Source organism: Hirundo rustica, chromosome 13 (assembly GCF_015227805.2).
Source record: "Hirundo rustica isolate bHirRus1 chromosome 13, bHirRus1.pri.v3, whole genome shotgun sequence".
NCBI classification, from domain to species: domain Eukaryota; kingdom Metazoa; phylum Chordata; class Aves; order Passeriformes; family Hirundinidae; genus Hirundo; species Hirundo rustica.
Genome location: NC_053462.1, coordinates 2678835 through 2691088, shown reverse-complemented (window position 1 = coordinate 2691088; position 12254 = coordinate 2678835). Strand labels below are relative to the sequence as shown.

At 54.1% G+C, this 12254-nt stretch overlaps 1 protein-coding gene across 1 annotated transcript; it reads right to left on the bottom strand.

Annotated features, from left to right (window-relative positions):
• Positions 1-1809: 1809 nt before the first annotated feature.
• On the bottom strand, positions 1810-11248 carry HEXA (hexosaminidase subunit alpha). The gene is made up of 14 exons (XM_040077699.1): positions 10984-11248; positions 8144-8242; positions 7794-7859; positions 7590-7636; positions 7160-7270; positions 6577-6678; positions 6357-6489; positions 5563-5743; positions 5161-5247; positions 4751-4823; positions 3933-4113; positions 3753-3843; positions 3264-3368; positions 1810-2814 (listed from the first exon to the last, which is right to left on the bottom strand). Exons 1-14 carry the CDS (start codon positions 11246-11248, stop codon positions 2751-2753), a joined length of 1605 nt encoding a protein of 534 aa, XP_039933633.1. The 3' UTR covers positions 1810-2750.
• Between the last annotated feature and the right edge of the window lie 1006 nt (positions 11249-12254).

The following is a 12254-nucleotide window of genomic DNA, read 5'->3' as shown; positions in this document are numbered from 1 at the left end:
ACACACAGAAGATGCTAAAAAGGGTAAATTTGAATACTGTTGAGTTTTTCACCTCCATGGACCCCACACTGCCCCTGTTGCCCCCGTGGGGCTGCCCCAGAAGGGGGAGGAGGGGAGAACTTCCCTCCTGCTTCCCACGTCACCCCGAAAGATCTGTAATTAGACTGAGCAGCTTTAATACCTGGCGTTGTCGTTAATTAATTAATTAGTCCCAAAGCAGCAGCCAGGTGGGGGGAGGCCTGGCTTCTCCTGCACGCTGCCTCGTGTGTGCAGGGGTTTGTAAGCGTGGGAAGGAGTGTGAATGTGTACAACTGTGTGTGTGAGCATGTGTGCAAGTCTACACAAACATGCACACGTGTGTTCAAGCGTGTGCAAGCACAAACAGGTGCTGCAAGAGGGCACGTGTGTGTAAGTGCAAGGGCATGCACAGCACATGTGGCTTCAAGCCTGCGTGTGAGTCTGGGCAGTGATGTGTGGGGGCATTTGCACATGTGTGCAAGTGTTCATGTGTGTGCAAGTGTGTACAGGAATGTACGGGCTTGCAAGGACCCATAGGCACGTGTGTGCAAGGATTCCCTAGCTCATGAGCACAAGTGTGTGTTTGTACACGAGTGTAAGTACGTGCATGAGGGCAAGGACACACATGCAAGTGTGCAAGTGTGCAAGGATCCATATGGACACCCGTGCAGGCATGGGCACAAGTGTATGCATGCAAGGACCGAAATGTACGTATGTGCAAGTTTGTGCATGTGTGCAAGGACTCACATGTGTGAGCAAGTGCATTCGTGCACGTGTGTGAGCGCACATGTGCAAGGGCCCTTAATGCACGTGCGTTCAATGACCCTGATGCATGAGCGTGCACGAGTGGATGTGAGGACCCATAAGCACGTGAGTGCAAGCGTGTGCCTGCGTTCACAAGCACACGTGTTCACAAGCACACACGTAACACACACACAAGTATTTACAAGCACACGCACATTGCAGACACGCTAACAAGCACACACCCAGTGCACACACGTGTTTACAAGCACACACACACGATGCACACAGGTGCCCACCACTGCAAGCGTGTCCCAATAAACTCCCCTGGCTGGTGCCAGTGCCCACGGGTGGGGTTGGGACGTGCGGAGCACAATCCTGCTGGAATCCGGGGGCTTGGCGGCTGCTCCTCGCCGCCGCTTGGGTTTATTTTTAAACCCGTTGGCCCCGAGTGATTCACACGCTGCCTGTTCCCTGTTCCCTGCTCCCCGGCAAGTTTTACACGACCAAAATAGATGTTCTGGAAGGAACGGGCCACCCAGCAAAGCCGCGGCAGGGAGAGCAGGGTGCTTCCGGGATCCCGGCCCATCCATGGGTGGAAACGTCACTGAGCCACCTCCATGATGGTGGTTTTGGGAAGACGCTGGTGCAGACACCCTGGGAAGTGGGGTCATGGGTGACGTTTAACCCGGATCACAATACCAGGCTGCAGTGGAAGGTGCAATGTTGGGGGGTCCTCCAGGAGTATCCCAAGCCCTGGGGGCTCTCACACCTGGCTGTGGAGGAAAGGCAGCCCAGCAAGGCAGAAGGGCAGGTGGAATGAGGGAAGGGAACTGGGATAGGGTGGTAGAGAACCTCTTGCAGACAATCATCTGTGGGAACAGAGCACCCTTCCCAGGGCCAGGGTCCTGCTTGCCCCAGCCCTGCTGGCAGCAGCTCCCTGCAGCGACAAAAGCACCCAGCCAAGACAGCACTTCACAGCACACTGGGAAAAAAAAAAAAAAAAAAAAGGAAAAAACCCTCTGACTTTCAAAAATAAGGAGGCAGTAATAACCGTTAATTCACTATTTTTAATTTAAAGTTCAGTCATAAGAGGTTTCCAGCCGTAACAGCACATCTCACTCACTTAAGACCAAGACACACATACAACAGTCCCAGCCAGCCAGGATCTCTCCCTGAGAGATTCCCTGCTTTCAGCTGAATGCCATTTCCAGCACAGCAATCCCAACCATTGAAGGACAACAATCACACCTGTCCCAGTTCTATGGGATAGCAGCACCACTGGTTTCTTCTCCAAGATGGATGGAGGAGACTTGGAACTGAGCTCCTCAGCCCGAGAATAACAGAGCAGGAGGAGGACGGGTCAGTTGGACAGATCCCAGGCAGAGGTGACAGCCTGAGGAGCTGGGCAGAGAGTTCATCATATCCATGCACCACTCAGCAGATTTGCAAGGGCCCCTCAGAGGCTCCCGGGTGTCATCTGCTGAGGAGAAGCCAGAGGAGGTGGCAGCCAGGGTTTAGAGCAGCAGAGGTGGTGGCTTGCAGGCCTGGCCATCAGAAGAGAGAGGAGGGACAAGGACAGGACTCCACAGCACAACGTGACTGCACAAGCAAGCCCTGGGACAGCAGCAGAGGCTAATCACAGTTTATCCAGCTGAGCAGGCACCCTGCAAGCTCCGGAGCTTCCAGGATGATGCCTCTCCACCAGCATCTCTGGAACAAGCCCTACCCAGCTCCTGCTAACCCTTGCACGGGTCCCAAGCCCCAGATGAGCAGGAATAGGCACCTTTTTCCTCTTTGGGGTCATTTATTTATAGATTTTAAGAAATAAAAATAGAAAAAAGAGGCAAAGAGTGCATGCCGAGGGAAAAGAAGTGTTCATTGCAATGAAGCCAGAGCTGAAGGTGGGGTGGGAAGAGGTCCCTCTGCCCTTTTGAGGGGGGGACATTCCTCCTGCGTGCACAGAGGTGGAGGGCAGTGGGGCTCTCCCTTCAAACCCCACCAAATTCATGGTCACAGTATCCAGTGTAGAGAGGCTGTGCCTGCACACCACGCCTGGGAAGAGAACAGAAGGATGGCATCAGGGAGAGGGCACAGGTTTGAGGGCTTCCAGTGGCACAGGGTGGCCACGGGTGCCCCATTTCAGGTGTGACAAGGAGGGAGTGGTTTTCATCCTGTGCTTATAAAGTCAGTCTTTTGCTCATGTGTGGGAGCATGGGGTGAGGACAGGTTTCCTGGGGAAGCTGGTGCTGCAGGAGGAGTGGCAAGAGCTGACAAGTCCCCTCCTTCCTCAGCACAAAGCCCTTGCCTCGCCAGAGCCACCAGCCTACGCCAGCAGCAGGAGCGCTCTTCTAGAGCTGCACAAAGCAAGCTCTGCCCACGCACAGGCAGCAGAAAAACCAGGGCTTTCCAGAGGAACAAGGGTCATTTTGCAGCAGGGCAAGCCCTTCTCCCTCGCTGCCCTCCCAGGGCTGAGCCCAGAGCAGCTGTCCCAGGACAGTTACCCAAGCAGGGTGCAGCGGAACTCCGCCAGCCGGGCGTAAGCGTCTTCCAAGTTTCTGACAGTCCCATTGCTCCAGAGTCTTTCAGCTACGGCCCCACCTCTCGGCCTTTAAGAGAAGGGACAGGCAGTCAGGACAGGGGGGAGCTCAGAAGCTGCTCACGTGAAGCCCTGAACTCCCAAATGCTTTCCTGACCAGTGTCCTTCCACACACAAAGGTTTCAGAGTATCCCAGATCTATTCCAGGACACATGCCCACCAGGAGCAGACCAGGATGACAGGATAGACAGGTGTTAAACCCAACCTGGTTGCAGCAGCAGGTTGTTACAGCCTTGCAAACTCATTTCAGCCTCAGTGGAGCTGTTGCCATCACAGAGGGGACAGGCACCATGTGCAGACCAAACCCATTCAGCACATGACACTCAGTGGCAAGGAAAAGGGATTCAAGCCCTGCCTCACACAATGAAAGTCACCTCCCTGTGGCCTCCCTTACCAGAGCCTGGGTGTCAGGTTGGTGACATCCACATATTCACCCCACATGCAGGCCTCGCCACCCATCACCAGGGCCTTCTGCTCAGGGCTGCCTGTGGAGGAACAGCAAAACAGCCAGTCCTGGCACTACATCTGAGTGCCAAGCCAGGTGCCATGCAGAAAGGGGACACAAGGAACACACCTTCAAAGCTCAAGGGCTCCACCTTATAGGATTCTATCCAGTCCTGCCCGTAGGAGATGCGGTTGAGGTACCAGGGTGCAGAGAGCAGAGCCCGGTAGCCAGCCCTGGTGACATTGGCCATCTCTTTCAGGTACTGCATGTTGTTATCCTTCCACACATGGATGATGGTGTCAGGCCTCAGCTGAGGAGCACAGGTGAACATGGGGCAGGGGATCAGTGCTGTGACAGAGCATCATCGCCCCCCAAGCAGAGTGCCCTGACCCCTCCACACCCCCAAAAGGAAGCTGAGGCAAACTTGGGTTTGATTTTTGAGCCACTTTCCCATCTGGTTTACAGTTACAACAGAAAGAGGGATAAGGCCATTTGCAGAGTGTCCAGGGCAGGGTTAAAGCCTACATCCTAGAGGAAGCAGAGCACTGGCAGCAGTGACAAAGCCGTGATGAAGACAGCACCATCCTGAGATCGACCCCAGTCCCATTACAGAGTAACCCCCACCAGCCCCAGCTCAGCCCTCCAGAGCACACCAGTGTGTCAGGCTGGGGTGCTGGCACTGTTCACCCCAATACAGCCCCCCAGAGCACACCAGTGTGTCAGGCTGGGGTGCTGGCACTGTTCACCCCAATACAGCTCCCCAGAGCACACCAGTGTGTCAGGCTGAGGTGCTGGCACTGTTCACCCCAATACAGCTCCCCAGAGCACACCAGTGTGTCAGGCTGGGGTGCTGGCACTGTTCACCCCAATACAGCCCCCCAGAGCACACCAGTGTGTCAGGCTGGGGTGCTGGCACTGTTCACCCCAGCACAGGCAGCTCCTCTCACCTTCACATCGTTGTCAAACACCTCCTGCCACACAATATAACCTTTGCCGAGGGAAGAGACGATATTCAGAAGCCTGGAGCGGGAAAAGTACCAAGTTCTGGGTGAGGCCAGTGATCCCCTCTTTGGTGGTTACATACAGCCAAAGGAGCAGCACAGATACTCCCAACATCCTCAGCTGGATGTGGAGGTGCTTCTGAAGGAGAAGGGAGAGAGCACAGCCCCTTATGGGACTTCTTTCTCCTCAGCCCCAGGCTTTTTGGTGGTCAATATCCCACTAAAATGTTCCCTTTTGGGGTTAGGGGGACATGACCAATGGAGCTGCTCCGGAAAAGGAGACCTGGTGTCCCCAAGACAGAACATTTGAGCTGGTCACACAGTGCAGCTGCAGGCCCTGGATTCCCTGTCCTTACCTCTGGATGTAAAAAGACTCTAATTTTTTGTAATCTTCACCAAAGCCCATTTCCATCATGAAAGCACGGATTTCTGGATTGGATTTCCTGTGTGCCAAAGAGAAGGAATAAAACCATCATAACCTGAGCTCCGGAATAAGACCAAGGCATGGTCAAGTCCCTCCCACATCAGTCCAAGGCTTGCCCAGGTATTCCAGAGCTGTGGTGGAACGAGCACCAGCACCAGAAGTTCTCTACATCCAGCATCACCATGAACACAGAAATCCCCCAAATCCCAAGCACCACCACTACCCCTGGCCTGGGAGAGCGGGACACCAAAGATTATGACAAAGAAGCCATGGGCTGGGACTCCAATCCCAAATACTTACCCCCAGTCCCCATGCAGACTGATCTCAGACTCACCAGCATGTGAAATCTACCTCATCGCCACCAAGGTGGAGAAAGAAGTCTGGGAACACATTGCTGACCTCTTGGAACAAACTGGTCACAAACTGGTAGGTGCTGTTAACAATGGGGTTGATGGGCCCATAGACTCCAGAACGAGTCTTGCCCATATAGCAGGGAGTCAGGAGGCCTGGAGCACCTGATAACAAAGGCAGGATGGTGAGGAAGGGGCAAAGTGTGACCACATCATCCTCTACAATGCCCCTCAGCACAGCTCAGGGGACAGGGAAGGAGGGACAGCCAGCTGTGACCACACACACGGCAAATTTTAACATGGGCCTTGCCATTTGGAGGCAGGGGAAGGAGAGAAAAAGACAATGGAATGTTTTCCTGGAGCTTCTTGTACTTCTAGACATAGAAGGGGAGACAGTCCCTGGAGCAGAGAGCAGTGTGTCAGGACTGTGACACAGCTCAAGCAGAGCAAGGAAGCTTGGCCAGCTGTACCCTCAGTTAAACACAAGATCCTTGCAATGAGCCATGGTGTTAATTTAGGCAGAGCAGACGCTCCCACAAAAAAATCACCCAGCTTGGACCCAAGAAAAGATGGAAATGGTTCCCTTTGAATTCTGCTCTAGAAGTTGGACCATTGGGTCCCACATCCCCCAAACAATGGTCTGCTCCTCGTCAAAGCCAGCCTGTGGGACACTGCTGCCCACACCCAGCTTTTAGGGGCCAGATTGCAGCACCCATTCCTACCCCTGGGACAGCTCCAACCCTCCTCAGAGCAGCAGCAGGCAGGGTGTGCTCCTCACCTGGCCCCCAGGAGAGGGTGTGGCCGGGGGTGTCGAACTCAGCGATGACCCTGATGCCGCGCAGCCGGGCGTACTCGATCACAGTGCGCACGTCACTGGCTGTGTACACGTGGGTCATGGCGTTGAAGGCTCCCTGGGAACATGGGAAAGCTCAGGACCTTGCTCAGGAGCAGAGGCCGGGATCTGCTCACCTCATCTGGGCACTACATGTGATCATTACCTGCTTGCTGAGCTCTGGGAACGTGGAGCTCTCGTAGGGGAAAGATGGGTCATCCACAATGTGCCAGTGAAACACATTGAACTTGTTGTAAGCCATGACGTCCTGGGAAGGAACAGGGACAAAAATGAATGTGCCTCACCCCTTCTGAAAGGTCATCCAGCTTGCCACAGATAGAGGACAAGGTCCTCCAGCTCCAGAAGGACAAGGCAGAGTCCCTAAATGCTCCCCAGGATCCAAGAGGGATTCAGACACCTCTCTCTAAACACAAAAAGCTGCACAGGGCCAGGAATACTTCTGCTGAGTAAAATCCCTGTTCTCTCTGTAACTGAGCCACTGGTAGAGACCTGGAAGTTTAATTCTGCTTGGGACGAGCACAGAAGCACCACCCACCCTTGCCAGTGTTTTCCTTTGCCTTAGAAACAGCTCAGCCTTGAGGAGTAACCTGGGCTGCAGGAATCGGAAATACCTCAGGGTTTTCTTTTTAACAAAGGCAGCTGAAAAATCACGCAAAGAGGGAGCTCAGTTGTCACAGGGGAAGGGACATGCAATTAAACCATCTCATCTCCCAGCACAGGTGCCCTACCAGAGTTTCCAGGATGGCTCTCAGAGGCAGGAAGTGACGAGAAGTGTCCAGCAACAGTCCCCGGTGAGGGAAGCGGGGAAAGTCCACGATTTCTGTCTCATTGATGTAGTACTGCACACAGATGACACGTGGAAGACATGAGAAGGATGTTGGGCAAATGGCCATTAGCAAGAAACACTGAGGGTCACCACTGGGTTGGCAGGACAGAGATGCCCTCACTGCCCCGAGTGCAAACTGTCCAGAAAGAGCTGCGGCACTTCTTTACCCACTCAGAAGGTAGGGATCTGGCTGGATCCATGAATTTCCACTTGTCCCTTGGCAAGGCTGTGCCCACTCATCCCAAGCATTCCAACAACCCTCAACCTATCCCCATGGAGGCAGAGGCACCATGGAGAGCTGCCTGTCCCCAGGAGATGAGGCCAGGACTCACCGTGCCGTTCTCGTCCCTCCCAACAAGCTGGCTGAACGTTTCCAGGCCTGCAGGAAAACACACAGCCCCTTCCTCAGCACAGACACCCCCAAAGGAGCAGAGCTCAATTAACAAAGAAGTCTATGGAAAGAGAGAGGCACTGTGAGACATCCCCACAGGCCCGAGGAGGGAGAGCGGGAATGCCCTGCGGGAAGCGCAGCTCACCTCGGAGAGCTCCCCAGACGGTCTCTGCTGAGAGCAGCATGGAGCCTTTGGAGACAGACAGCTTATCTGGAACACAGCATCAGGGGTGTCCCACACGGCCACGACTGCACTGGGCAGGGCTCAGATACACAGCTGCACTCCAGGACCCCAGAATTTTGGCCCTCTCTTGCTGTTTTGAACCTCTCCCCACTGCTTTATCAGCACTCTCAGGTATGTCCCTCCAACCCCAATGTCTCAAGAGCAGGGAGCTGGTGCCCTCCCCAAACCCAAGGGTAACTGCACAGTGCTACTTCCCAGTGACAGGGACAGAAACAGACACATTCCCTCCTGCTCCCAACCCAGACACTTACAGCTCTCCTTGGAGTCCAGGCTGGGAAAGCCATCACAGCCCGGAGTGGAAACATAGACGAGAAGCTGGGAGCAGGGTGTTTCCCAGGACGGCTCATTCTCTGCAAAGGACACAGACCATGCACATCAACGCCATCCCAGCTTTTTCCCTGCTTCCAAGCCCACCACCATCCTCCCAGCCCAGCTGGGGATGGAAGCAGAAACAGGCACCGTTCCTGCACCCCAAAACAGACACCACGGTGTTCAGCAGGGGCTGAATTTCAACACAGCCAACCAGGAGAACATGAGCAGATCCCAAACTGTGAGGAAGCCAAAGGGAAGCTTAACAGAGCACACGAGAGAGGAGAAACATCAGAATATGGACTAGAAGCAGTCCCCGAGGCTTCCTGGACACCAGCCCTGGCTCTTGAGCTACAGCCATGGCTAGTCAAAGCTCCTCCTGGAGGGAGCTTTCTTGCTTCCAAGCTCTCCCAGCACAGGAAAAAAGTACAAGCCCAAGAGCTCTGCCTTACCCAAACTTCTTGGAAAAAGGCAAAGAAAACCTTTTAAAAAGGGTGGACAATGAATCTGCTAAACTGGGTTGAGTCAGACGCAATCAAAAGGTCTCACCCAGCTCAGAAAAGCTCCCAACCGATTTCACTTTCTGCAGAGCAGGTCCCAGCCACACAAAAGAACCCAGTCACATTTAGACCTCAAGCAGAAGCCCTGGGCACACTTCCCTAACTGCAAAGCTCTTCCAAGGATGCACAAGCCTGAATCCCCACTTGAATCACTCCCCTATTCCAAAACAATAATCAACCTTCACTGGGATGCAACGGACTTGCAGCAGTCAGTTGCCAGGAGGAGCATGGGGTAGCAGGGTGGGACTCTGCTCATCCCAGCCAAGGTCCATGCCTACACCCCCAAAGCATTCCCAGGAACAGCCAATGCTCAGTGTGGTCACTGAAAATAAAGAGCCTGGCTTTGAATGAGCCAAGAGCACCAAGAAGCATCCAAAGAGACTGTGGCACTGCCAGCATTTCAGGGAAAAGCAGAGAGCCCCTGCTCCACAGCTCACAGGCGCTCACAGAAATCCCGTTTCTCCATGAAGGGATGACGAAACCTCTGCGGAGAGAAGGAAAACAGCTTGAAGCCAGCCCTGTTTTGAGCTTTCCTCTCGTCTGCAGACAAGCTGGTAGCCAAGGCAACCTCACAGATGTGCAAGCAGCACAGCAAGACCTGCTCCCTCTGCTCGGGAAGGCGGCAGTTCACCGGGAACAGCCGCTCTCAGGCCTGGGAATGCTCATCCTGCTGAGAAGCCTCGACAGAAATGGTCCCACCACCACACACAACGTTTGAACCTGCTTGGTGAGGCACTTCCCAACCCAAACAGGGCATCCTAGGCCACGGAGCAGACAGGCACCACGGCCACCACACCTGCAAGGCAGCGCAGCCAGAAAATGGTTTCTGCCATTTATTTCCTCTACTAATACAAATAATTGCCTTTCATCCAAGGTTTCCATTGCCTGTTCTTACCAACCACCCATGAGGAAAAAAAGAGACCAAAATAAAATGAAGGCAAAGAGGGGAAAAAAGGCCTTAAAATAATTTGTGCAGTTTGAGCATCATAAAGCAGGGCATATGGAAAGTGATGAGTGTGAGCTGGATCTTGTGATCACAATGTTGCTCCAAGTGATTTGATGGTCACATTTCCCCTCTGAGTGGAACAGGAGAGTGTGAATAATTAGATCAGCTGTTTTTAGTTCCTAGCAGCAAAAGAGAACCAAAAGGAGCCTTTTTGGCTCCCAAATCAAAATTTATTTCTACTGCTACTCACAAGAATTGAAGAAATAAAATAAGCCAAAGGGTTCTCTGTTTCAAACCATGATGTACTCAAGACAAAGCCAAGCGGCTTCCAACACCACCACCCTTCTCTGCTTTGATCAGCAGCAACAGAGTTCACGCTGACATTTAAAACACTTGGGAACAGAGTTACTATCTCTTTTTGATGAATGAAGTGCTTCATATTCCCTGGATATAGCACTTCAGGCTGCAGCAGACCCACGCAGCTACTGAGCATCCCTGCGCATCAGCTCCACAGCCAAGAGATTTCCTGCAGCTCACCCCAGACAAGCAATGGGTACTATCATGAAGAAGTCTGGGTTCAAGAAACCTTTAGAGTCAGTCCCAAAGCAAACCCAGACTCTCAAAGCTTTTGCCTTTCCTCATCTTACCCTACAATTTCAGGATTAATCCAGGAGCTAATCTCTCTCTGGCAGAAAAGCCATGCTGCCTCGGGACTTCTAGCAGCCCCACTTTGGCAGAGGTGCCCCGTGGCACAAGTTACTTGGAAGAACACACACAAAGCAGCAAATCTTTCCTCAAGGTGAGACCACACACAGGACTCCGCGAGCTCCTAGGGATGGGAACAGCCAAAACTTAGCAGTAACCCTGAAGCAGGAATGGTTGCAAGACCCGGAGCAGCTCTCCCCGCAGCCACAAGGAAGCGAAATGAAGCAACGGGGGGCTGTAACACTACCCGGAGGAAGTAAAAAAATGAGATGGAGGAAACCCTCGATAGCAAGAGCCTAAATCCTGGAGGAAGACAACTAGTGCTGTGCTAAACTCGATTAGATTTCTTCTATACATGCCGTAGGCATTGCCCTCCAAATCCCAACCCATCGCTGCCCCTGCCACCAGATTCTATCCAAGCCGCAATTCCCACCCCACCTGCCGCTGCAGAACTGAGCGGAGGCAGACGGCCACCGAACCCCGTGGCTTGGCCCTCGAATTAGCGAGCGTGTGGGGGGCTGTTAAGCTCAAAGCCACGGAAGGAAGGGTCAGCGCCCGCCGCGGCCCTCACCGGTGGGACGGCCGAAGAGCAGCGGCCAGTACCGCTGGAAGGCGGCGTCCAGCACGGAGCACCCCGGCCCCACGGCCGAGCCGCCCGCCGCGGCGAAGCGGAACCGGCGGGCCGGCACCGGGCAGCGACCGCCGCCGGGCGGGGTGCTCTGGGCTTGGGGCTGCGGCCACACGGCCCCCGCCGGGCCCGGCAGCAGCGCCAGCAGCAGCGGCGGGAGCAGCAGCAGCCGGAGCAGCGACAGCCGCAGCGCCCGCGCCGCCGCCATGTCGCGCCCGAGCCTGAGGGAGGCGGCACCGCCCGACAGCGGGGGGCCGGGCGGCCGCGAAATGGCAGCTCGGGCCCGCCCTCACGGCACCCCCCGAGCTGCCCCGTCGCCTGCCAGCCTCCCGCAGTACTGCACGGTCGCCTCGTTCTTCTCAATTATAGCCCGCACACCCCTCCAGCTCCCCACCGAAGGTAATTTCTGCCCCAGCCCTCAGGCTTTACAGCACCCTCCCCCCTCGCCATGCTTTCTGCCGTCAGGGAGCGTCAGCAGCCTGCCTCGGGGTTTGAGGAGATTAATGGTTTGAAACACGTATTTCACCCGTGCTGCTTTCGTGGAATCGTGTGGTGTTTTGGGCTGGAAGGGATCTTAAAGGCCATTTAAGTCCACCCCCTGCCATGAGCAGGGACACCTTCCTCTACCCACATTGCTCCAAGTCCTGTGTCCAACCCGGCCTTGGACGCTTCCAGGGATTCAGGGGCAGCCACAGCATTTCTGGGCAATCTATTCCAGGACCTCACCACCCTCATAGTAAATCAATTCTTCCTTTTATCTAACCTAACTAGACCCTCTCTCAGTTTAAAACCAGCGCCTCTTGCCTGTGCTTTGGATCCACCTTGGGTTTGTGCATCTTCTGTTGGTGCTGTGTATTATGGACAATACTGTATATAAATCACCCTTTGCACAGGTTTCCAAGGATATTTTATATGTGTGGCTAGTGAAATACTGATTGGGTTGTACAAATAAAGGGGGCTTTTTCCCATGGTGGATTCTCACTGCTTTCCATGCAGTGCTTGGCTTTTCCAAGGAAGCCTTAACCTCAGATGAACTCTATTTAATTTTGCTTCCTCTCTCCAGCTCTGCTTTCCTCAGCAATCCCCAACTCAAATAAGGGCCTTAAGCCCAGGTTTTACCCATCTAATTGCCAGCAAAAACCTACAAGAGAACCCACTCCATCAAATTATTAAAAACCGGTTGTCCCAGAAAACTCCAAGGTATCAGGCGTGCT